Source organism: Eschrichtius robustus, chromosome 3 (genome assembly GCF_028021215.1).
Source record: "Eschrichtius robustus isolate mEscRob2 chromosome 3, mEscRob2.pri, whole genome shotgun sequence".
NCBI classification, from domain to species: Eukaryota; Metazoa; Chordata; class Mammalia; order Artiodactyla; family Eschrichtiidae; genus Eschrichtius; species Eschrichtius robustus.
The window spans coordinates 39,251,325-39,279,084 of record NC_090826.1 but is presented as its reverse complement, the minus strand read 5'-3'; the positions used below and the strand labels follow the sequence as shown (position 1 = coordinate 39,279,084).

General features: G+C 36.4%; 1 protein-coding gene across 4 annotated transcripts in view; it reads left to right on the top strand.

Moving 5' to 3' along the window:
• STIL (STIL centriolar assembly protein) overlaps positions 1-26,936 on the top strand; it is a 54,555-nt gene extending 27,619 nt beyond the window's left edge. For 2 of the 4 annotated variants that reach the window (XM_068539840.1, XM_068539838.1), the window contains exons 11-17: positions 1,015-1,129; positions 2,278-3,246; positions 9,662-9,827; positions 11,051-11,282; positions 15,619-15,829; positions 17,114-17,364; positions 25,611-26,936. In XM_068539840.1, the coding sequence (XP_068395941.1) occupies positions 1,015-1,129; positions 2,278-3,246; positions 9,662-9,827; positions 11,051-11,282; positions 15,619-15,829; positions 17,114-17,364; positions 25,611-26,400 (2,734 nt within the window). In that variant the 3' untranslated portion in view covers positions 26,401-26,936. Of the gene's footprint in view, positions 1-1,014; positions 1,130-2,277; positions 3,247-9,661; positions 9,828-11,050; positions 11,283-15,615; positions 15,830-17,113; positions 17,365-25,610 lie in introns of all 4 variants that reach the window. The other 2 variants (XM_068539839.1, XM_068539837.1) reach the window with 1 other exon arrangement.
• The last annotated feature ends 824 nt before the right edge of the window (positions 26,937-27,760 follow it).

Here is a 27,760-nt window from a genome sequence, read left to right as displayed (position 1 = left end):
CAATAACTTCAACTGACTAAATGGAAGGAGGTATTTCAATTAACGTCTCAGAGTATTTTACCATCACAGATATAAGTACATAGGAAAATGTAATTCCTTACTTGATTTTTCTTTCCAACATAATGAGTGTTTAATGCAGTATGTTTAATACAGTGAGAATACATCTCTCTTATCAGATGGTAAATTTTTGATGGCAAGCTCTGTATCTTATTAATTTCTATACTCCCCTAAGTGGTGAATCAGAAAATGCTCAGTAACTATTGCTTTATTATGACATTAAGAATAACTGGGTTATGGATGCAACTAGAGATTATCATACTAAGTGAAGTAAATCAGAAAGAGAAAGACAAATACCATATGATGCCACTTATATGTGGAATCTAAAATACGACACAAATGAACCTATCTGTGAAACAGAAACAGAATCAGGGACAGAGAGAACAGACTTCTTGTTGCCAAGGGGGAGGGGGCTGGGAGAAGGTTGGGTTGGGAGTTTGGGATTATCAGTGCAAACTGGTATATATAGAATGGATAAACAACAAGACCCTACTGTATATAGCACAGGGAAATACGTTCAGTATCCTGTGATAAACTATAATGGAAAAGAATATGGAAAAGAATGTATGTGTGCGCACGTGTGCGTGTGTGTGTGTGTGTGTGTGTGTGTGTGTATGGATAACTGAGTCACTTTGATGTGCAGCAGTAATTAACACAACATTGTAATTCATCTATGCTTCAATTAAAAATAAATTAAAAAAAAAAAAAGAAAAACTGGGTTAAACTTGCCATGATCAGAAGAGGGTAGATTATTAAGCATCAAACTGACTGGCTCAGCTTTCCTGATCATCTGGCACTGGCCTGAAAAAAATAAAATAATTTGTGGTTGTCAGAGACGAAATTAAATGATCCAGATACTATTGTGGCTTATTAAAGGACTTTATTCAGCTTCAGAAAGAAAGAACAAATGAAAACTAAATTACTGAAGACTTACATTTTCTCCCCTCTGTTCTTTAGGTCTTCTCAAAAGTTACCTCCAGGGAAAATGCCAATAAGTGATCATGACTCTGGTGTTGAAGATGAAGATGTTTCTCCAAGACCAATCCCTAGTCCTCATCCAGTGAGTCAGAAGGTATCACTGATCTTAGAACTCACCTTTGTGATTAGAAACCTAAAAATCTCTTCATGTTAAAGCACTCAATAATATTACCTAAAACTTCCTTAAGTTCATTCTAAGATATATGTAGCTATCTATATGTATATGGCTTTGACTATATATAAAGATATGTATATATTCCTCACAGGTACATATAATTATTATATGTAATAATATATATGAATATATACATATATTGTAATAAGTATATATAATTATTATTCCCAGAGAAAACTGAGGAACAGATTGGTTAAGTTACCTGCCTAGGATTACATAACTATTAAGTAGTAAAGCTGGAATTCAGGAAGTTTGGGATTTGGTAAACCTCGTGATTTAGGAGGTTTAGTTTCAGAATCTGGTGCTTTTAACCCATTTAGACTCAACATTCTGTACATTAACCAGAGCTCAACATTGTTTCTTATTACCATATTCCAAGAAAACATTCTACTTCCTTTTAGAGATTGCTAATAACCTGTCATAATTTTTTATTGAGGCCAACTAGTGGGTTATTTTAGTGGGTTATTGTTGTGTCTTAATTACTTATTAGAAGAAAAAGGAATGAGAAAGCCTTTTTTAAATTAATATTAAATTATAACCAAATTCACCACAGTGAGTATTTTGTTTATTCTTTTTGGCTCTCTTCCAACTCTTTTAGTTGGTATCAGTAAAAAGAATAGCAGTGAATAATTTCACTTAGTAGAATATTCTGAATACTTATTGGAAGACCCTTATTTAAAATGCAGAAACATTATTCTTTACTAGATGTGTTGAAGCATCAGGTCTGATAATTTTTTTTGCAGGGAGGGTAAAAAAAGTCTGTTATAACATAGTTTCCCATATTGTGTTCTGTGATCTAAGCAACATTAATCAGTGTTCCAATGAAAGGAGTTTCATTGTTAAATAAGTTTGTGAGGGCAAGGACCTTATTTATTTTGTTCACAATTGCATTTCTAGTACTAGCACATAGATGCCCAGAAAATATTTGTTAACTGTCTAAATAAAGAATAAACACTTTTTAATAAATAATTGGATGTAATTTGGAAAATACTAATCAAAGGAAAATGAGGCATATATCATTATCTTAAAAAGTACTTTTTCCTCTTTCATTTCTTTCCCACTTACAGGTTTCTAAGATCCAGCCATCAGTTCCTGAACTTTCACTTGTATTGGATGGCAACTTCATAGAATCAAACCCTGTGCCTAACCCATTGGAAATGGTGAATAATGAAAATCCTCCTTTGTTGAATGGTTATTCTGAACACTTTGAGCCATTGCAACCCCAGCTTTATGATGAGAAACACAGCCCAGAAGCTGAAGCTGGAGAGCCTTCCTTGAGAGGGCTACCAAATCAAGTAAACCAGGACACTGCTCTTTTGAGACACTGCAAAGTAAGACGGCCATCTACCTGTAAGAAAGGGAACCCCCATATCAGGAACAGTGTTAAACCGTCTTCTTTTAATGGGCCATCTCCTGAGGCATCTGAAAAGCTTCAAACAGTTTCTGCTGGAAACGTACACAAAGAAGAGTATCCTGTAAGATCCTCCACATTTAATTCCAGGCAGTCTTCCCTTGCCCCACAGTCCCACCCACACAATTTTGTTTTTTCACCCCATAATTCAGGAAGACCGATGGAATTTCAGATACCTACTCCCCCCCCACCATCTTACTATTCCACAAATGTTTGCAGTTGTTTTCAGCATCATGGCCGTATTCAATATAGTCCAATAAATTCTTTGCAAGGAATGAATACAGTAGGATCCATTCAAGACCTCCAGTCTGAAGCCCTTCAGAAACATTCATTATTTCATCCAAGTGGATGTCCAGCTCAGTATCATAATGCATTCTGTTCCTCAAGTAGTCCTGTAGCCTTGAGACCTCAGGGAAACATGGGGGGTTGTTCTTCCCACAGCAATGTAGAACCATCGCCTGTGGCAAGACTACCTCCACACATGGACTCATGTAACCCATGGCCTTGTGCAGTATGCGTGCACACACCCAAGACTGGGTCAGATAATGGAATGATGGGACTATCTCCGGATGCGTATAGGTTCGTCACAGAGCAAGACAGACAGCTGCGACTACTTCAGGCACAGGTTTGCTAGCTTTCTTCTGTTAAATTCTTGGTATTAATAGGGTTTTTAAAAAGTAACTGGCAACTCTTCAGTAATTATGGTTTATGGAGTAGAATTGTAGAATGTCAGAACTAGAAGAGACCTTGAAACTGAATTCTAGTCCCTGTTGTTTTACAGGTAAGTAAAATGAGGATTAGAGAGAAAAAATTATTTACCCAATGACACATTGCTAGTTAGGAGTAGAACTAGGCCTAGAAAGCAAGTCCTCTCTTCTCTGTCTTGTGCATATCCTAACCTACAACATAATTGTATTTTTCTTTCACTTTTTGCCTCTAATGAGAAGTCTGTATAATTTACTAAACTTTATATACAACTAAATATAAAGCCTGCACAATAGGTTCTGATACTCTCTAGTTTGTCAACCCTATAGTGTGTAAACTAATCTTTAGCCAGTGTACCTTTACAGAATACATGTAGTGCCTCCTCTGTATCTATACTAGACTTGTTCTACTCATTTTATTCTGAAATGCTTCCTTTCTTCAGGCCTTTATGACAGAGTTCTTAGTCTTTTAATTATATCCTTGCACAGTTTAGTCTTTATTGTATTGTATCTTTTTCTTTCTTTGCTAACTGACACCCTTCTTCCACATACCTACCACAAACCCCCCACTCCTTCCTTTCCCCCTAGTACCAATGGAAACAACCTGAAATAGATTCTCTCATAGTTTTTTCCATGACCCTATAACTATACAAATATATGTAAAATGGACATATATACATGTGTGATTTTTTTAAAAAAAATCTTTTATAAAATTGGGGTCATAGTGTTCACATTTTGCAAAAACAAGACAGTGACATTTTTCAAATTCTGCTTTAAAATGCTTTAGATAAGACACCCAAGAAAAATTCAGCTTTGCTGTTTGTTTAAACCCAGGTATATCCTCTGAAATTGTAAAATGTAACTTGGATTTTAACAAATGATTATAAACATTGGGCAGAATTTTTAATGTGGCTAAATATTTCACATTGAAAAGAAATTTTTCTTTCTTTCTTTCTGGTCTTGTTTTTTTTTATTTTTTTTTTTTTATTTATTTTTGGCTGTGTTGGGTCTTCGTTGCTGTGCGCTGGCTCTCTCTAGTTGAGGCGAGCAGGGGCCACTCCTCGTTGTGGTGCGTGGGCTTCTCATTGTGGTGGCTTCTCTCGTTGCGGAGCACGTGCTCTAGGCGCATGGGCTTCAATAGTTGTGGCACGTGGGCTCAGTAGTTGTGGCTCACAGGCTCTAGAGCACAGGCTCAGTAGTTGTGGCACACGGGCTTAGTTGCTTTGTGGCATGTGGGATCTTCCCGGACCAGGGCTCGAACCCGTGTCCCCTGCATTGGCAGGCGGATTCTTAACCACTGCGCCACCAGGGAAGCCCTTTGGTCTTGTTTTTTAAAAAAAGATATAGCGGCTAAAAAGGTCTTCTAAGCTTTTAGAAATCTTAGTACTTGGGATTTATATACTTAAAATGTAAATTACAGACTACTGGCTCTGGTGTAGATTATGAGTCATTATACTTGGAGAACACAAAAGATGATGTAGAAAATGCTTCTATGATAAATTCACATAGTATTTTGCTAATGTATTTTTAAAAACTTTTTTAAGGTAACATATTATTTAAATTTTTTTTTTTACTTTTTTTTTTAAGCTGTTTTTGATGTGGACAATTTTTAAAGTCTTTATTGAATTTGTTACAGTATTGCTTCTGTTTTATGTTTTGGTTTTTTGGCCACGAGGCATGTGGGATCTTAGCTCCCCGACCAGGGATTGAACCAGGCATGTGGGATCTTAGCTCCCCGACCAGGGATCGAACCTGCACCCCCTGCATTGGAAGGCGAAGTCTTTTTTTTTTTTTTTTTTTTTTTTAAGTATTTATTTATTTATTTATTTATTTATGGCTGTGTTGGGTCTTCGTTTCTGTGCGAGGGCTTTCTCTAGTTGTGGCAAGCGGGGGCCACTCTTCATCGCGGTGCGCGGGCCTCTCACTATCGCGGCCTCTCTTGTTGCAGAGCACAGGCTCCAGACGCGCAGGCTCAGTAACTGTGGCTCACGGACCTAGCTGCTCTGCGGCATGTGGGATCCTCCCAGACCAGGGCTCGAACCCGTGTCCCCTGCATTGGCAGGCAGACTCCCAACCACTGCGCCACCAGGGAAGCCCAAAAGTTGGGTAAATCTTACCATTAGGTCAATACTTCATCCGGGCCCTCGGCGCTCGCCGCTGCCAGCAGCGGCGCCAGGGCTAAGAGCAGAACGAGCAGCCAGGCTTTCCGGGGCCTCATCGCGACTGTGCGGAGCTTGGTCTCCTCGCGCCGGCGGTCGCTGGGCGATCCCGAACCTCAGGCCGGAAGGCGAAGTCTTAACCACTGGACTGCCAGGAAAGTCCCTATTGAAATTTTTTAAGAGTATCATAACATTTTCTATATACGTTTCTATAGAACTATCTTATTCTGCATAGGATTCCCTTGTTATGTACAAGAAATCGTCTAATTGGTCTCTTATCAATTATTTCAGCAGTTTGAAGTTTCTGCTTTTGCAAACAGTGCAGCAGTGAACACCCTTATACTTGTATCTTCCTGTATATATGCATGTACCACTGTGGCATAGATCTCTAGAAGTAAAATTTTGAAGTCAAAGAGAACACACATTTAAATGTTCGAAGATACCCAAACTTTCTCCTCTTCTAATATTCAAAGTCTTATTTTGGTGTAGTGGTTAAGAGAGTGGGCTCCTTGGGTTCTCATCCAATTTTGGTGTGACATAAGTTATACAATCTTGGGCAAGTTACTTTATGTGTCTGACTTAAGTTTTCTCATCCACAAAAGAGGAATATACATAAGTGTATGGAGTTCTAAGGACTGAATGAGTTACTAGGTAGGGTCCAAGAATAGTGCCTGGCATATAGTGCTCAGTAAATGTTAACTATTACTATTATTTTCATTATTGTTATTATCTCAGTTAATGACATCACTTCTCATCCTGCTGCTCAGGCCAAAATCCTATGCATAAAAACCCAGGCTTTTACTTTTCTAGCTGTATCGTGAACTGAACTATTCTTTACCATCTTTCCTGCTACCACCCTAATTCAAACCATCATTTTCTCTTCTCCGTACATGCTGCTTCCAGTACTGTTCCCTCATGTTTTCCTGCAGTTGGAAACATGAGAGCCATCATTTTAAAGCCCAAGTCAGATCATAGGGATCCTGCTTAAAACACAATGGTTTTCCACTGCAATTAAAATAAAATCAAAATTTCTTACCTTGACCCTCAAAACCCTTTGGGTTCAGCTTCTGTCTCCCTCTCCTCGCTCGTCTCTTGCCACTGTCTTTCATGTTGACTACACTTCAGCTGCAGTGGTATGCTTTTTGTTCTTCAAAAACACAAGCATCTTTCCACTTCATGTGCTTAAGCTTCTAGTCTCCTTTGCCTGAGACATTCTTCTAATTCTACTAATGGCTAGCTCTTTCTCTTCGTTCAGTCAGGCCTTAATTACATGTTTTAGTTTTTTGTCTCTAGGGAGCTCTAGGCAGGGAGCTTACAAGATTCATCACTGTATTCTTTAGCACCTTGAATAGTACTTCACTTAAAACAGTTGTTTAATACATATTTTGTAACTTGAATGAGTGAAAAAGGCCACCAGAAAGGCTATACCAATTTAATACTTCAAAAGTTTTCCCACGTCTCCAATACTGGACATATCTACTCTTAAATTATTATCAGTCTTTGTTAATAGAAACTGTTTTGATTTGCATTGTATTATTATAAGTGAGTGATCATTTTATTGTTTATTGGCCATTTGTATTTTCTTTCTATAAAGTCTCTGTGTTATTTGCCCATTTTTCTATTAAGTCCTTTTCTAATCAATTTATAAGAGCTTATTGTATATTAAGGAAATTGGTTCTTTATCATCTGTATGTGGTATTTCTTACAGTTTGTCTTAAGTGTTTTGTGTTTTAATCATTTGTACAGAATATTCCAGCTTAGACATAATTAGATTTATCAGTCATTTTCATTTTGGGTTTTGTATTATGTTTAGAAGAGCCTCTTCCCTTTAAGATCATAAAAAATTTAGTCTTCATTACCACCACGCCCCCAGGATTATATTTGTTGCTTTATTTTGGTATATGAGATAAAAGATTTTTTTATTTTTAATCCTTAGATGACTGACTCCATATATTTACTGAATAATATATCTTTTTGTTAATGATTTAGAAATGCATTTTTTATTATATAATGAAAGTATCATGTGTTTGTATCTGTTTCTGTACTGTGTTCCCCATTGATCTGCCTGTCTATTCCAGCACTACTACCATTCAGTTTAATCTGTATAGCTTTATAATAAATCTCTTATCGAGTACTTCCTAGGCAGTCTCTCTAAACCTCACTTTTCTCAACTGTAAATTGGGAGCAGTGATTGGTATTATATGTAGATTTGATGGTTAAATGAATTTATATGTGTATGTATATATATTCACACACACACCTGTCTGTCTAGATAAAGTGCTTACTGTAGGATGAGGCTATAGTAAACGCTCAACAAATTACAATTATTTTGTTTATCTCTTAGTCCTCACAACTACCTTAGTTTTAGGTAATGTTGAAGCTCATAGTAGCTAAATAGCTTTTCCAGAAGGTAGCAGAGTAGGATTTAAACTTACGTCCTCATGACACTAAAGCCCATGCTCCAAACCACTGTAAGTACATATGCCACTTTGTATTATTAATGCAGGTCGTATTTCTACTGATCTCAACAATTATTGGTAATACTTATTTTCCTATATTAATAAAGTTAATCTGCTAAAGTTAATGAGTTGAACACAACAGTATAACTTATAGGGAAATAGAAAATTACAGTGTTTAAAAAGGGAGGCTTTTCCACTCCTAGGTGTATATCCAGGAGAAATGAAAAAATATGTTCACACAAAAACTTGTATACACATGTTCATAGCAACATTATTTATTTATTTTTTTTTTAATAAATTTATTTATTTATTTATTTATTTTTAGCTGTGTTGGGTCTTCGTTTCTGTGTGAGGGCTTTCTCTAGTTGTGGGGAGCGGGGGCCACTCTTCATTGCGGTGCGCGGGCCGCTCACTATCGCGGCCTCTCTTGTTGCGGAGCACAGGCTCCAGACGCGCAGGCTCAGTAGTTGTGGCTCACGGGCCCAGTTGCTCCACGGCATGTGGGATCTTCCCAGAGCAGGGCTCGAACCCGTGTCCCGTGCAGTAGCAGGCAGATTCTCAACCACTGTGCCACCAGGGAAGCCCAGCAACATTATTTTTAATAGCCAAAGATGAAATAATCCAAAGTCCATCAACTGATGACTAGATAAACACAATGTGACATTATCTATACAATGGAATATTTTAGTCATCAAAAGGAATGAAGTACTGATAGGTACTGTAGCACAGATGAACTTTGAAAACGTTATGCTAAGTGAAAGAAGCAAGATATAAGGCCGCATATTGTTTGGTTTCATTTATATCAAATGTCCAGAATAGGCAAATCTACAGAGACAGAAAGTAGATTAGTTGCTGCCAAAGGCTAGGTTCTGGGGCCATGGAGAGTGACAGCTAGTGGGTACAGAGATTTTTCAGGGGTTGATGAAAATATTGTAGAGTTAGATGGTGGTGATGAATGCAGACTTTGTGAATATCCTAAAAACCATGGAATTGTATACTTTACAGGGATAAGTTTTATGGTATGTGAATTACATCTCAATTTTAAAAGGAGGAGGGGAAGCTTTTGATGTTTGAACTTAAGCTTTGCTACTTGTTAGTTATGTGATCTGGGCAAGTAACTTTATTTTTAGTGCCTCAAGTTTTTTTCTCTGTAAAGTGTGCTTAATAGTAGTACATTCTTCATGGGGTCATTGTAAAAATCATACATAAGAGCTCTTATTATAGTGTCTTGTAAACAGGAAGCACTCAGTGTTAGAGACTGTTATTAATATTTCCAGTTTCAGCATGACCAAATGCGGGCAATTCTGGTTAACTTTTATAAGATGAATCTTGTGTAAAAAATTGTTCAAATTTGGTATATGGAGTTAGAGTATGCCTCCTATCTTACTTTTGGTTTGTAAGTGAAATAGGAATAAAATGTTTGTTTGAAGTGTTAACATTAAGGCTTTTCTACGAGAGTGTCAATTTATGAATGCTAATCTAAACACCTGTATGTTTTTACTTTTAAATTTATAGGTAGCCCACTTAAGTGCTTAATAACTAATGACAATGATTTTCGACATTGAGTAAGTTTTTTTATAATCTAGTTGAAATGTGAAAAAATATAGTTAAAATCAGTTATTTATAACGGGGGCACTTTGTAATTCATTTTTAAACTCTTATGCCAATTTGGTTGATTACTTCACTGTCAGTGTAAAGTATGTTTTTAATTGATACAGATTCAGCGTTTGTTGGAAGCACAGTCTCTGCAACCCTGTTCCCCTAAGACAACCACTGTTGAAGACACAGTGCAAGCTGCCAGACAAATGGAGTTGGTTTCCATGGAAGCACAGTCTCCCCCTGCTTTGCACCTGAGAAAAAGTGTAAGCATTGCTGTGAGCACAGGTAATTTCATTTTTTTAATTTGTACATGGTACACATAATATCAAAACCAAGGTGATGAGAGTATAACTTAAGTCTTTGTGTAATTTTACTCTTTCTGAAAACTATACCTGAAAACAGATTGGAAACCATATAACATAATATATTGTTTGTTTTTGCTGCTTTCTCAAGATGAACCCCCAGTTCTAATGAGAGAAGTCATCTGTGGTTTGAGGGATCAGGGAAGGTTTCATCTATGCAGTGTTATTGATTCTGGGCTTTGAAGGGAATGTAGAATCTTAGTTGGTGGAATTGAGAGATGGCAGAACAGATGGTAGAGAAAATAGGGCTCAGTGGGAAAACACAGGGTTCTGAGTTGTCTAGTACTCTACACATTACTGTGTCATGGAGAGCCTTTACTGCATATTTCACAAAGCCATGTCTACTTCATTTGGTAAGCAAAATAGAAGACCTTTTTTTTTTTATTTTATTATTTATTTATTTATTTTTGGCTGTGTTGGGTCTTTGTTGCAGCACGCGGTCTTTCTCTAGCTTCGGCGAGCGGGGGCTACTCTTCATTGTGGTGTGCAGGCTTCTCATTGCGGTGGCTTCTCTTGTTGTGGAGCACGGGCTCTAGGCATGCGGGCTTCAGTAGTTGTGGCACGCGGGCTCAGTAGTTGTGGCGCACAGTCTTAGTTGCTCCGCGGCATGTGGGATCTTCCCAGACCAGGGCTTAAACCTGTGTCCCCTACATTGGCAGGTGGATTCTTAACCACTGCGCCACCAGGGAAGTCCCGATATTTGATTCTTAAATACTTGCCTGATATTATGTATGTCTGATACATCTCTAATATAGTATCATAAATATTGTATTTAAGAATCAAAATCAGAGAGCCTAGGGATTTGCATTTTATATATTTTCTCCTGTTTTTCAGAACAGTTTTCAAAACACATATACACCCCGAATCATATTCAGAACCTTGATAGGTAAAACACATCATTTGAGAGCCACACCTCTTGAAGAGGTAGGGCCCAGAATGTCCTCTTTCCCTTTGTACCCCAGTTTTCTCTCTTTTCACCTTTCACTTACCTCTTCATGGCATTTCTGAGAAAATATAATCTGAAAACAGTTCTGGGTAATTGTGTTAAACTAATATAGCTAGTGTTACTTAACAAAGGTTTGTCAGAGAATTATTTTTATAAGTGAATGTTTGTTTCAGTATCTGTTAAATCATCTTAACATCTAGGTGCCAGCTTGTTTTGGAATGCGGCAGGTGATGACCAAGAGCCTGAATCTCAGCTGAGACAAGATGATACCAAGATTTCCAGTGAGGACATGAATTTTTCTGTTGATATTAATAATGAAGTCACAAGTACTCCTGGTAGTGCATCTTCATTAAAAGCTGTTGATATTCCCAGTTTTGAAGAGAGCAACATTGCTGTGGAAGAAGAATTTAATCAGCAACTTTCTATATCCAAGTAAGATCTCTTTGATTCAGTATTCATCTTACCTCTTTTTTTCTTTTTAAATTCTAATATTCTTCTGGTATTCTAACTCAGAAACTGTTTTCTAAAAGTATTTTCATTGGTGTCTTTCCTAATGTGATTCCTATGTAACAGACAGTTCTTTTCTTTTTTTTTTGAATTTTCTTTTTTGGCCACATTGCGTGGCATGCGGGATCTTAGTTCCCTGACCAGGGATTGAACCTGTGCCCCCTGCAGTGGAATCGAGGAGTCCTAACCACTGGACCATCAGGGAATTCCCTGTAACATAATTCTGAGCCTTCTAGAACCATTCCCAGATCTCAGTCATTGGATGTGTAAAACAGTCTGGCTGAATCAGAACATTTGAAGAAAATTTCAAAAATATGTATGCTCAGGCCTCACTGTAGAGATTCTGATAACACTAGATCCCAGTTGGAACTGGGGTCCTGAATTTTGTAAATTTTTAAAGATTTACCATATTGCAATTATATATGTATAACTAAGTCTTTATTTCTGAGAGATACAACCTGTTACCTGAGATATACTTCAGAATAAGCTGGTGGGGATGAAATGGCTAGGGGTATAGTTGAAGTAAGATAGAGTAGGTAATTTTAAAAAGTGATGGTACATGGTGATTTGTTAAACTATTCTCTCTTGTGTCTGAAATTTTTCATTTTGAAATTTTCATTAAAAAAAAATAAGGATTGTGAAGTAATTTAGATCCTTAGCAAATTTGGAAATAAATTCAACAAATATTCTTTGAGTTTCTGGTATGTGCTGCCACAGAACTAGGCCCTAGAGATTGAGCAGTAGGTCAGGCAAAGCTCTTGACATCATGGAATTTCCATGAGTTATAGAGACAAACAGTAACCACATCAGCAGGAAATCATATAATTTCATATAATGACAACTGCCTGAAGAAAATAAAGCAGGGTGACCAAGTGGAGTGTAACTGGGATAGTGGCATGGGAGTGAGGGGCATTATTAGGTAGGGTGGTGAAAGAAGCCTTCCCTCAGGGGGTAACATTTGAGCAGTGGCTTGAATGATAAGAAGCCAGCCATGACAATATCTGGCGAAGAGTGTTCCAGGTGGAGGAAATGGCAAGTATAGACCCTGAGGTGTGCCTGAGCTTGAGAGTTCCAGAAACAAGCAGGAAAGCCATTGTGGCTGAACTTAGTGACTGAGAGAGCACAGGAAATATGGTCAGAGATATAGGCAGGAACCAAATTATGTAGGGCTTTGTAGGTTGTAGAAAGGAGTTCTGAATTTATTTTGTGTTCATTAGAACCAGGGAGGATTTTAAATGATGGAGTGGTATGATCTGATTTTCATTTTTTAAAGGCCATTCTAGCTGTTTTGTGGCAAGTGAACTGATGAGGGTTAAGAGTGGAAGTAGGGAGACTGGTTAATAGACTAAAGACCAAGTGAGGTGAAGGTGCCTTGGAATTGACTGTGGTGGAAGGGATCAGGTGTAGAATAAATGTTAAAGGTAGAGGAATAATGTAGGCTAAAACGCTACAGGGTAATATCACATGAAACAGTTTTAAAAGAGGTGAATTCAGTGGTGGGGGTGGCATGTGGCAGGCAGTTGATTACTTTTTAAAATTATTAGCCTTTTGATAATATTTGACATTTTAAATTATTCTGATTACAATAATGATTAAAACAATAAATACACCCCTCCAGAAAACTAGAAATATTTATCTGCTTTGCTCAGTAGAGTATATGTCTTAACCTTACAATTCAATTAAGTACTCATAGTATGTACCACAAGTGTATTAAAAAGATCTGTATATGTGTCTCCCCGACTAGACTGAATTCCTACAGGATAGGGATCCTACTCATTTCTGTATCTTTAGGACTTGGCCCAGTGTCTGTTTCCCCATGTTAGCTCCTTCATAAACGTTCAGTGATAGGAAGAGCAATTTGGGGTGAGCCCCAAAATAAGTCCACATTTTATTTGGAATAATTATAGAAACTGAGAACAAAGAGGCATGAACTGTGGTTATCCTTGTTTATTCTCCCTAACTTCTGTAAACTGTAGACTATCAGGAATTAGGAGGTTTTACCCCTGAAATAGTTTTAAGTCAGAACTTTAAAAAATCTCCAATCCAGGGACTTCCCTGACGGTCCACTTGTTAATAAGACTTTGCCTTCCAATATAGGGAGTGTGGGTTTGATCCCTGGTTGGGGAGCTAAGATCCCACATGCCTCGTGGACAAAATAACAAAACATAAAACAGAAGCAATGTTGTAACAAATTCAACAAAGACTTTAAAAATGATCCACATCAAAAAAAAAAATCTCCAAGCCATTGTGGTTTTTAACTTCAGAAACAGATCTGAGTTCATTGATAGAATGCAGTTAATTGCTTTTTCAGGGCAATTAACTAACTCTGTTGATTCCAACATATAACAGATGTAAATCTGATCTTTGTTCAGCATAATATATGACTTGGATTAAATAGTATCTTCAGTGTTGTATATGGTGGTTTTGGTGCTTCTTTAGGAGATTCTGGTCTGATTCATGCTGTGGTTCCCAGTGCTAAGTATTCATACATGGCACCTGGCCACCTGGGTTCCCTGCCCCCTTTGGGTGTCTTGCTGAATCAGTCTAATGTTAAAACAGTTTGTGAAAGATAAATTTTTTGGCTTGCAGCATATATGGTAATTGGTTGCTTCTTCCCAGGGAAGAGTGGTAGATGATATTTCTTTTGACACAAGCTTGCTTTTTTTTTTTTAAGAAGTCGTGCTTTGGACATACCTAGTAATACTTGCCATATTCGAATCATCTTTAAACAATTTTTTAAATTTGAGATCTTTAATGTTTTGGTTCTTCTTTTTTAGCTTTTATTTTTGTTTGGTAGGTTAGACACCAAGACACATATTTTTAAATTCTTGAAAATGCAATATAGTAGAGTGATTAAGAGCATGGTGCCAAACTGCCTGGATTTGAATCACAGCAGTGTGACCATGGGCAGGTCTCATAATGTCTGGATGACTCTGTTTCCCTGTCTATAAATGGAGACAGTAAAAGTAGTACCTATCTCAGCATTGTTGTAAAGATTAGATGAGTTAATGTATTTAAAGCACATAGAATAGTACCAGAATTAGTACCTAATTATTGTCATCATTTAGCTAAAGGTAGAATAAGGCAAACTCAGTAACTGACATGGACTCTCCTTAAAAATAAAGTACTTTTGCAAATGTTTGCATGATAAAAATCCTGCTCAGTACAAGTACTTTCCCAAAAAGCCATAAAATCTCTACAGGCTGGATTTCTGCTTCTACATTTGAGTTTTGGTATTTTCACTACAGTGAAATTAGTTAACATGGTTGAAGATAAAAGTTCAATGTGATATTTAGGAAGCAAGGGGATAGCAGCAGGAGATGAAGAGAACTAGCAATTACAGACCACCCACTATGTTTATCTGGTACTATGCTAGGTACTTTGTATCTCCTTTAATCCTGTCTCATGTTTTTCAACCCAGGGAGGTGGATATCATTTTTCCCATTTGATGAATGAGGAAACTGAGGCCCAGAGAGATTAAGAAATTTGCCCCAGACACGATGAACAAACTATATTATAAATGAGAATATATGTGACCTAAGAGATAAAAGGAAGTGCTAATGGGGGTTGAAAGAAGCAAGAGGACATACCCAGTTAAGGTTTTAGAACATCATAGAGGAAGCAAAGTTTTAAAATGTCCCTCGAACAGTAGATAGGATTTTGATGAGAGTGTGCCAATTTAAAGGCATTAGAACAGTAAGTCTTGGCTCCATGGCACTTGAAAATACAGGTAAATTTGGGCCCTTCACCAATTCAGACTCTCTGAAGGGAGAAGTCCAAACAGTTGTATTTTTTAAAACTTTACAAGTGATATTGATGTGTAGCCAAGATTGAGAACTGTTCTGTTGTAGACAAAATTTATGGGCAGAATTCAGAGTACTGTTAGTAATCCAGTTTGTTCAGAATATAAAATAAAACAGGAGGCATTGAAAGAGATTGGCTGAAAAGCCAAGTTGACTACCAAATTTCAGAGAGCTTTGATTGACAGTATAAGGAACTGTGTTTGTTTTAATAAACCTTTTAAGGTTTTTGCTTGTTTTTTTGTTGTTGTTGTAAAACAAAATAACATAGAATTTACCATCTTAACCATTTATATACAGCCTATCAAGATGAAATGCTTATCTAGTATCACTAGGAGCTGACGGTACAAACCAGAATGCTGCCGAGTCTTACCCCGTTCTCCCAAAGTTACTGCACTTCAAATATACTTTAAAGATACCTTGATAACTAACACTTACTTTATATATGTCCTTTCAAGCAGCTCTTCTCCACTTGTGAGAAAAGAACCTGATGTGCCTGTATTCTTTCCAAATCCTCTGCTGGCAGAGAGTGTAAGCATGTGCTTCCAAAGTGGACCAACAGAGGGTGCCACTAATAGCTCTGTAACATCAGGGGAACCCAAAACTGAGCAAGTAATGCAACCCTTGCCTCATCAACCATCAGATAACCAGAAACTATTACAGGATGTGTTGGTAAGAAAATGTAAAGCATTTCATCTTTTGTGAGATGGTTATTTAGTCTAGGGTATGCTAGTTAAGCCTTTCCTATCCTTAAACTGATTGGGACCTTGATATAAAAAGATTTTCCCCAAATTAATGATATATCACTTATTTCTTTTAGCTTTTCATAAATTATGATAACCTAAATTCAATAACTCATTGTAAGCATGCCAGTCACCAGATATTTAGATAGCCAGGAAAAAAATGTCTTACTTTAAAAATATGTTGACATTATGCCAAATTCAAACTAAAGTTAGTACCAGAAAAATAAGCGAGAGTTTGCAGGAAGCTTGAAAATTGGAAAGTAGTCGAATATTTATGATAATATTTACTGACTTTAGTTCACATAAGCAGATTTTTATTGAACACTTAGCTTAGTCTAAGAAAATGAACTAAGTGGATAATATACAGATGAATATGACCGTCTCTGCCTTTGAAAGCCTGGGGGAAATAGCGCATGGATACCAGTAACAAACAACTATAGGACAGGCTGAGAAGTGCTGTAAGCAAAGGCAGCACACAATAAAAAGGGGTAATTCTGGTTGGAGGAAATAGTCATCTTGGAAAAGCTAGAATGTAAACTGGGACTTGAAGGTCGAATGACCGTGGCTGTCACTTACCAATTGTAGACTTTGGAACATTTGATTTCTCTATTTATAATTGAAGGCTAATTAAACATACTTCATAGCGCCCTAAGTATTCATGAGTTAACACATATTTGTTATTTGCCTGCTAGGTCCTAGACTGGTGCTAGCAGCTGTGTGCTCAAGGGAATGAAATATGATTTAATGTCAGGAAGACAGAGATAGGATCACAGGTCATTCTCACTCAAAGCGAGAAAGGAGAGGAGTCAAATTCTCAAAGTAACATAAAGATCAAACTTATAACTCTGAAACATTATCATTTTTCAAATGAAGCCATGATTTTAAACTTTTGTTTTTAAAGAATTTACTATAAATCCTTAAAAATACTTGAAATATTACTCAAATGATTTTAAATCTTTTGGATTTAAAATGAACAAGTTCTGAACAAACATTCTAAGTTTTTCTAGGACCTGATGAAATCATTCATTCATTAGGATGGGCTTCTTTTATAAAAACTCTATAAAACTTGGCAAATGTATTTGATATTTTGTAGAATTTAGCAAGATAATATTTTGCTCTTCTCTGGCATTACTTACCACTATTATTTGCATTTTTGTTTCCTAAGACTGTTAATAGTGATTTTTCAAATATGTCCTTTTTCTTTTTTCATCAGAGTCAAGGGAACCACCTATTGAATAACTCCCACAAGGAAACTGAGCAGCCATCTACCAAAGCAGTAATTATCAGTCACGAATGCACCAGAATGCAGAATGTTTACCATACTAAAAAAAAAAAACATGATTCAGGACCAGTGGACAAAGATTGTGTTCTTAATGCAACCCTTAAGCAACTAAGAAGCCTTGGAGTAAAAATTGATTCTCCTACTAAAGTGAAGAAAAATGTACATAAAGTGGATCATGCCAGGTAAGTTTAAAATTTGTTTTAAAAGATAAAGAAAAATTTAAATGTATTGCAGCTGTCTCATGAAAAAAGGTATAAGCTTGCCACTCAATTCAATTGGCTTATCCTTTTTTCAGGGTCTACTATATGATGAATATAAGAGATGGTTTCTACCCTTTAGATTTTTTTAGTAGAGGAGAAGGTTATAGACCTAAGTAATTTGAGGGTTGTTGGGGGATATCTCCTGGGTAAAGATGCCAACAAAATGCTCTGGGAGTCTTATAGAAAGAGAAATGAGCTTTTGCTCATTTTTGGTGTCTGGAAAAGTTTTCCTGGAGGTGATGAGGTCTGCGCCAGCTACTGGATGTACAGTTAATGCAGTTGTGCCATCTAAAAGGCAAAAACATTCCTTTTTGTGGGACTCCCCTGGTGGCGCAGTGGTTAAGAATACACCTGCCAATGCAGGGGACACGGGTTTGAGCCCTGGTCAAGGAAGATCCCACATGCCGTGGAGCAGCTAAACCCGTGCACCACAACTACTGAGCCTGCGCTCTAGAGCCCGCGAGCCACAACTACTGAGCCTGTGTGCTACAACTACTGAAGCCCGCACGCCTAGAGCCCATGCTCTGCAACAAGAGAAGCCACTGCAATGAGAAGCCCACGCACCACAATGAAGAGTAGCCCCCGCTCGCCGCAACTAGAGAGAAAGACTGCACGCAGCAACGAAGACCCAACGCAGCCAAAAATAAATAAATTTTAAAAAACGATTATTTCCTTTAAAAAAAAAATTCCTTTTTGTAGAAATGTGTTTTGAAGAATATAGTTATATGAACCTTACTTATTGCTCACCAGTTCCAACTGACCATGTTCTGTTTAGATTCCTCTTCATCAAAGATCACCTCAACACATACTTGTTTTCAAAGAGGATAAAATCTGGAAATTATGTTATTAAGGCTAGCGTGCTTTCTATTAATTATTTTTGATGTCATTTTCTAGTTACAAAAGTAATACAATTTCATGATTTAAAAAAATATCAGGGGCTTCCCTGGTGGCACAGTGGTTGAGAATCCGCCTGCCGGTGCAGAGGACACGGGTTCGAGCCCTGGTCTGGGAGGGTCCCACATGCCGCGGAGCAACTGGGCCCGTGAGCCACAACTGCTGAGCCTGCGCATCTGGAGCCTGTGCTCCGCAACAGGAGAGGTCGCGACAGTGAGAGGCCCGCACACCGCGGTGAAGAGTGGCCCCCGCTCGCCGCAACTAGAGAAAGCCCTCGCACAGAAACGAAGACCCAACACAGCCATAAATAAATTAAATAAATAAATAAATAAATAAATAAATAAAATTTTAAAAAATATCAAATAACATGCAAGAATATCAGATAGAATGCAAAAGCCCCCACTTCCCAAACTCCTCAGTCTGACTCCTCCTAGGTTATTTCTCTTAACTGTTTCTTTGGTATTCTTCTAGAAATGCTCTAGGCATGTTCAAGTATGTATCTGTGTGATAAGTGTTGCAATTTGGGTTTTTTGCTTAACGTTATATCGTAGGTACTTTTCTTTATAGGTATATGCAATTCTTTCTCATGCATTTAAACAGCTGCATAATATTCTCTTGTGCTCATCTACTATAATATAGTGAACCCGAGTTCTCTATTAACGGACTTTTAGGCTGAATCCCTTATTTCTTATCTCAAACAATGCTAAGTGAACATCATTCTACACGTACTTGTACAAGTGTCTTTGTAGGATAAATTCCTGGAAGTAGGCAGGATCAAAGGATATGTGCATCTGAAGTTTTGGTAGATGTTGCCATTGCCCACCAAAATAGTTTTACTAGTTTATATGCCTACCATCAGTGTAGGAATGAGTCTAGCATTTTTGAAGGTTTTATTTCAATACTCTCGGGAGAGAGGCTATATACATCTGTTAGAATGCATAAATCACCCTGCTATCTGTGTGGAACCCTTACGTTTTGGTATGGCTGCCTGTAGGGAATAGTTTTTAAGTAATGTATTTCTTCATAGTGGCTACCCTGTTTTAATGTCTTAAGTGTGAAACATTGAAATGAATAAATTTTCAGTATATAATGAACTTGATTCTGTTTTTAAATGCCTATAATGAAATGGAAAGTAAAGCCTTTTTGATGTATCAGTGTGGAGTAGTCAGATTCTTCTGCTCTCTATTTAAATGACAGTTTATATTATAAATTTATACTATAAAAATAATACATGCTCAGGGTTGGAATTTTACAAAATGAAGAAAATGTCATCTGAACTAATAACACCCAAAGAAAATTAGGAAACATAGTTGCTGTTTTACTATATATATAATTTTGTTTATTTTTCTTTACTTACCATTACAAAATAGACATTTCCATTTAATATTATGGGCTGTTCCCATTTTTAAAATTCAATTACCTATATGAGTTGAAAAATCCATAGATATACATTCATAGATAGGATTTTAGTTTCATGTAAGATGATTTTCTCAAGGAAGTAAAAGCTGATGTGAAAAAAATTGTTTTCAGTTCAAAACAATATGTTAAATTAATCATTTCCATAGAGGGGTAATCTGGCTAAAATTCTGCAATAACATAGCTATATCTTCACATGAAAACTTTTTTTTAAAAAGCTTTATTTTATGTTATAAATTGTGTAAAATATTGTAGAGCTTTGGAAATAGAGTTTGATATTTGTTTTGTTTCCATTGTCAAAGTAATATGTTTATTTTGGAAACCTTGGAAAATTTAGAAAAGTAGACAAGGAAAACCCATATTCAGGGGAATTCCCTGGCGGTCCAGTGGTTAATACTATGTGCTTTCACTGCTGAGGGCCTGGGTTCGATCCCTGGTCAGGGAACTAAGATCCCACAAGCCGCGAGGCCAAAAAAACCAAAACAAAGCATATTCATACCAACCAACTTCATTTATTATTAAAAATTTTGCTTTTGTATTTCCTTTTATTTTTCTAAAATAATTTTAACAGCAACCATTTATTGAGTGCTCATAATGTATGAGGAACTGTGCTGAAGTTTTATGCAACATTATTTCAGTTAATCCTTGCAATAATCTATGTGATAGATACTATTATTATACATGTGTTATAGATGAGGCAATTAAGTACCAATTTACTCAAGGCTCCACACCTGTAATTTTAAACCTGCTCTTCTAACTCCAAAGTCCATAGTTTTTTTGTTTTGTTTTGTTTTTTTACTATTTTGCTCTATGCTTATTGCTTGTTTAATTTTTTGGTGGGGTCTTAACGGTGATGTATATTTTGCTGCTTTGTGTTTTGACCATACTGTATATACCCTCCCAAAAAAATGTTTTTGGTTTTACACTGGAAAATAATCATGTTTTCAAAGTTGTTGTAATGTTTTCTAAGCATCATCTTTAATGGGGAACTAATAAACCAGTAAGTAGGACATAGTATTTGTTTACTTAACCCTTCCCCTCTTGTCAGAACTGAGTCAAATTGTTTTCAATGTCTTACTATTTTAAATATTGCTATGATAAACATCCTTTTGCAATGACTGCATTTTTTAGGTTTAGGGTTATTTCCTTAGAATAGAGTCTCAGAAGTGGAAAGACTAAGTCAAATGGTAGGAAAAATTTAAGGCCATCACTACATTGCTTTCTGAAAGAGTAAGATTTTTACCTTCCTACCAGCTATATGTATTAGTAGTTCACCAATACTTTTACTCATTTTACTTCAATAAATATGTAATGAGCTGCTACTGTGAGCCAGCTATGAGAAATATCACGGTATACAAGATAACCTAGGAAAGACATCTTTCCCCTCATAGATCTTATAGTTCAGTGGAGAAGATGCACAAATAAAGTCAATTATAAAATACTCTGATACCTGCTATGAAAAGGAAGGATATAGTATATCATAGAAGCACATAGGAGAGGTACCTAGCATATTTTCATACTGTATTATAATTACCCTATATTAAAATTGACCATTTTAAAGATCTGTGCTAATTTAGACCAAAAATTCTTAAATTATCTTTAATTTATATTTTATGCATTATTAATGGGTTCTATATATTATTGTGATTAAAAATGAAACTGCACTGAAACTATTTCTCTAACACATATAAGTCATATTTTGTTGTCAATAGTCTTAGGCTGAGAGGAGATTCCAAACATAAGACTATCTAAAGCCTACCTAATTAATTCACATTGTTTCGCAGTTTGTCTTGAACTTAATTTTTTTAGTATAATCTCCTACCACTCTCTACCAAATTCCAGTTTACCCATCTTTGGCATTTGCGAAGTTCCTTGCTGTTAGTTTTACCTGGGATGCTCTTTTTTATCTTTCTGCTTGCCAGAATCCTTATCCTTCAAAGCTGAACTCAGACGTCACCTCCTTTGTCAATGTTTCTGGGACCCCTCACCAGAATATTGACGTTATGTACTCTCAGAGTACCTCGTTTCTAATAAATTATATAGCATGTTCTTGTGATGGCCTTTCCAGCAAGATTGTGAGTTTTATCTATCTGTGAATCCTTATTGCCTCTACCACACTTGGTGGGTCTTCATGGATTGATAAAGGAAGGAAATCCAAACTACTTGGGTCATCACTGAAGTTTACAATGAATGCCTTATTTTTATAAGTACCTCTGTAATACTTATTGTCAGTATTTATGGCCTTGTGTTGTTATCTTTTAACACATATTGGTATAATATAGCTGGTGTGCTAAAAGTTCATAAGGCAATTGTTTAGAATTTAAGACACATTTTTCCTATAGAAATAGTGTATAAATTGTAGTTTGGTATTCCAGAAAAGTAATCTTTATAGTCTTTGTAATGCCTGTGGTTGTTCTAGTTCTATAAACCAGCTACCTTTGTCATTGTACCTATGTGAAAACTTATTTCACGTTCCAGTTCTGGACTGCAGGAGCATATCTTCCAGCCAGAAGAGTAGCTGAGACAGGGGAAGGAAGATTTCCTTTCTGCTTTCCTGTTCCATAACACTGCAGATTAAGAAGGTCCAAAAACAGGAAAACAATGAAAGAAGGTCCCAGACATACCTAGAAATTGTAGGGAAGATGGAGGACTGGCAGCAGCCTCTACAGGCATATTCCCAATTGGAGTGACCTTTTTTTTTTTTTTTTTTTTTAATTTTTATTTATTATTTATTTATTATGTTTATTTTTGGCTGTGTTGGGTCTTCGTTTCTGTGTGAGGGCTTTCTCCAGTTGCGGCGAGTGGGGGCCACTCTTCATCGCGGTGCGCGGGCCTCTCACTATCGCGGCCTCTCTTGTTGCGGAGCAGAGGCTCCAGACGCTCAGGCTCAGTAGTTGTGGCTCACGGGCCCAGTTGCTCCGCGGCATGTGGGATCTTCCCAGACCAGGGCTCGAACCCGTGTCCCCTGCATTGGCAGGCAGATTCTCAACCACTGCGCCACCAGGGAAGCCCCTGGAGTGACCTTTTGAATTCAAAACAGATCCTTAGCAGTCTCTCTAGTTATTTCCTTGCTCTCTACTTGAAAATGGTATGTTTTCTCTAGTTGAAAACCCTATGTAGGATAAGTAGGAGGTAACTAATCGGGATTCAAGCAGGACAATAGTCAGGGTTGGTTTTCATCTTTAAGTAAGTTGGAATAATTCCCTTAAATATTGGCATGTGACTCTCATATTTAAACATAAATGGACTCTCATCATCCTTTTGTGACTGCATATCTAATGAGATTCTAATATAGTATATCTGTGATCAAGGCTTTTAGGATTTGATCAGTGGAATGGCCTACTTTTGCTTTTCATCTTAATTACCCTAGTGTTTATATGCGTTTGTTCTGAGTATTATTGATTTGTTTTGTTTTCAAAGTAATGGTGTTTCCTCCAGACCCCAAATGGAAACTAGCTAGCTGTGTTAGACAATGAAACTTGAAGAACCTTCTAAACTGATATTGATTGTTTTCATGGATTTATATAGATCTTTTAACTATTCTATAAAAGATCTATTATTACTCAGCCATAAAAAAAGAATGAAATAATGCCATTTGTAGCAACATGGATGGACCTAGAGGTTATCATATTAAGTGAAGTAAGACAGAGAAAAACAAATATCGTATGATATCACCTATATGTGGAATCTAAAAAAAATGATAGAAATGAACTTACTTACAAAACAGAAATAGACTCACAGACATAGAAAATAAACTTACGGTTACCAAAGGGGATGGGGGGAGGAGATAAATTAGGAGTTTAGGAGTTTGGTATTAATGTATACATATTACTGCATATAAAATAGATAAACAACAAGGACCTACTGTACAGCTCAGGGAACTATATTCAATATCTTATGATAACCTATAATGGAAAAGACTCTGAAAAAGAATATCTATATAAATAACTGAATCACTTTGCTGTATACCTGAAACTAACACAACATTGTAAATTAACTATACTTCAATTTTTAAAAATGGTTTAAAAAAAAAGATCTAATTCAAATTAGATCTACTTTTTCTCAGTATTTAACCTTTTGAATTAGAAGTTTTTATTTGCCTTTTCATATTATTTACATTAATATTATCTATAGATATTATATATTTTTAATATGTACAAGTCTTCTGATTTAATATGCAAATTGCTTATGATTTTGAGGAAATAGGCAAAGAAAGTAGAAAAATAACTTTATATTCAGAAGATATTAGTACTATGAATATATCATAAAAGAATAATATCTAGATAGATTGGTACTATCTCTTCCATCTTTTTTTTTTTCTTCCATCTTATTAAGACAGTCTCCAAAGCAGTAAATACCAAGAAGGTTGAGGAAGAATTCCAAGGTAGTTATAAAGAGAAGCATTATTAAGCACATTCTTCCATTGTTTGGTAATGACATCACTGGTTTTAGGGGATATTGATGGTTGAAAATAGTTTCTTCAAAATTTCAGGTACTTGTGAGAACAAAAATACCTGATAGTTATTTGGGTTTTGTGAGGGTAGGGATGCAGGCAGTGGCTGGCATGTATAAAACAGCTGAATTTCTTCGTTGGATGGTATGGAAAGTCATAGCATATTCTTTGACTAGAATATAATAATAATATAATATATTGTATATTATATATATATTATGTATATAATATAATAGTACACAGAGAACTCTGATTTTTAGGGAATAGAAAAACTCTGATAGCAAAATACAAATTGCTGAATACAGTATAGTGAAACAGTGGTTATAGAGCCCCAGAGAGTAAGGCAGACCTGGGCTCAGCTTGCCAGTTACTAGCTGTTCAACTTAGGGAAATTAGTTAAAATCTCTAGTCCTTAGTTTTCTCAACTGTAAAATAAAGATAATAATACCTATTTTATTCATTCAGTAAATGTTTATTGAATGCCTACCCTGTGCCAGGCACTGTTCCAGGCACCAAGGATACTGCAGTGGTGGGGGAAAGAGACAAAAATCCCTTGCCCTCATGGATTTTCATGAGGGAGCTAGACAATAAATAAGAAATGTGAGGTAAATATATAGGTAGCCATAAGTGCCGAGGAGAAAACAGAAAAGTAGGGGAAGGGAAATGTGAATTGTTGTAATGGAGAATAAGGTTGAAATACATGATAGGGACAACCTCCCAGAGAAAGGTTTCTGCAAGGATTAAATGAGGCACTGAATGTTTAGCAGAGTGCCTGGCACATAATAAGGCATCAATAAAAATTAGCAGCTATTATTGTATATGTGATATACAGGGAAAGGCAAGTCAATTGATTACTGTTAATGAGATAAACCAACCAAAGTGAGTGAGGATTATATCTAACAAAAGAAAATTAGTGTATACACACACACACGCACACACGTCCATATCCAGAGACTGGTTGATATTTTTCATTCATTACAAATGGAATCTCTTCAACTATGAACAATGTAATATTCTGAGCTACTCACCAAATCTTGTAATGTTATATTATCAGATGTGTTTTCTGTTTGATTTTATTTTTGTTTTACTTTACCAATATTAAAAAGCTTTACATTTTGGGGTCTTATATTCGGTCTTAAAACCATAACTGGTATAAATTTAGGAAAATTAATTTGTGTTCCACTTTCAGTCTTTGCATCATGGATTACCTTCTAGGTTATCATAGTTACCCCTTGAATGTATCTGGATCATCAAGACTTAGATGTCTGAGCTCTCAGATAAAAAGCACCATCAAGCTTAAAGCTGAAGACTTACTGTTACCTTCATAGAATGGAACATATTTACAGTAACACTGTTTAGTACTCAGAATAAGATAAATGATGGCCTGCTCTGTTCTGTCTTTCAGTGTGTTGGCATGCATCAGCCCTGAAGCAGTGATCACTGGATTAAACTGCATGTCATTTGCTAATGTTGGCATGAGTGGCTTAAGCCCCAACGGTGTGGATTTGAGCATGGAGGCAAATGCTATAGCTCTGAAATATTTAAATGAAAATCAGCTGTCACAACTGTCTCTCACTCGATCAAACCAAAATAACTGTGACTCATCTTTTAGCCTTCTACATATTAATACAGACAGAAACACAGTGGGCCTTAGTTTAATTTCACCAAACAACATGTCATTTGCAACCAAAAAATACATGAAGAGGTATGGACTGATTCAAAGCAGTGACAATAGTGAGGATGAAGAGGAGCCTCCAGACAATACAGATACCAAGAGTGAACATTTAGTGAATCAAAACCTTACGTGCATAGCTGAACAACTTGATTGTCAGAAAGAGCCTTCTAAGAATGCTTGTGAGATAACTACTCGTTATAACTATGACTCCATGGGCACCCACACAGATATGCCAGTACTGAGAAATATTACAAACGAAGTTGTTCGGCCAAAAGCAACACCACAGTTGAATGAAAACCCAGATTTCTTATTAAAGAACCTTAAATCAAGTCCTGCAGTGAACCTCCGAACTGGAAAAGCAGAGTTCACCCAACATCCTGAGAAAGAAAATGTAAGGGACACTCCGATTTTTCCTGAAAGTTTGAAACCTTCTGATACTTTAAAGCAAATGAATAGTATGAATTCAGTAGGCACCTTCTTAGATGTGAAGCGTCTCAGACAGTTGCCAAAATTATTTTAAACTTTTAACTCCCCCGCCCTCCTGATATGAGGATGGGATGTCTCCTGAAGATACTTATGGAAGCCAGAGCCTTTTGATAGTTTGGGAATTCCTAGTCATTCTAGGGATCACTCTGTTTCTTGGTAGCAGCTGATGGCAAAGAGCTGAACAAGTGACCTGATTGTCTGTGACATGGCTGGCTATTAGGAGGGCTAAGTGCTCTTTGTTCAGATAGTGGCGTTCAGCATCACTGGATTTTTTTTTTAAAAACAAATCCTGAGATCAGTTATTTCAGCAAATTTAGATAAGCAGATGCTATCCAACTATGAATCTGAATTGCTCTTTTATACTGTACATTTTGAAAAGTAAGTCTGTTTTCCTAGCATTTTGCATCTACCCAGTATCACCAAAAGAATATAAAGTTATCATGACCCTGAGTAAATTAGCTTAATCAACCCTTATTGAATTTAAGGGGAAAGTTTTATTTTTAAAAGTAACTTAACATCTTTTATACAAGGAGTATAGATGTTGTCTTAAGATACATATTTGTTAAATACTGTGGAAGTAAAACTTTTGCACTCTTGTGGGTTGATGTTAATGTAACATTTTCAACATATAGCACTAGCTATCACATAATAAGAAAATTATTGAGTATGAGTGTGTTTTATAAACTTTGTGAGTTTTTCAGATGTTTTAGTATTTTTTAATGGAACTTAATAAAAATGTCTAGATTGACTGCTTTCCTTTGTCCTCTGCTGTAGCATATCCTTCTCCACTTCTTAAAAAAAAACTTTTTAGACTCCCCCAAAATTACAAAAATGATACAGAGAGTTCAGGTGTACCCTTTATCCAGCAACCCCCAATGATAATATCTTATATAACCATAGTAAATGATCAAAACCAAGCAATTGACATTGGGTGCAATATTAGTAACTAAACCACAGACTTTTCAGGTTTCACAAGTTGCTGCACTCATTTATTTACTTTTTGGTATATAACTATGAAATTTTATCCCTTATAGATTTGCATAACCACCACCACAATCAGCATACAGAACTGTCCCATCATCACAAAGAAACTCCCTAGTTCTACTCTTTTAAAATACAGCCTCCCTCCAACACTAACTCCTGACAACCAATGATCTGTTCTCTATCACTGGAGTTTTGTCATTTTGAGAATGCTAATATAAATGGAATCATAGTATGTAATTTCTTGAAATTGGTTTTCACTCAGCATAATATCCTTGAGATCCATCCAACTTGTTGAGTGCATCAGTAGTTGCTTCCTTTCCTCACTTTCTTAAAAAATAAATTTTAAATTGTTTTTTCTGAATGTAAATGAAAAAGTCCTCATTCACTTGAGAGAGAAAGCTCTTCTGCTG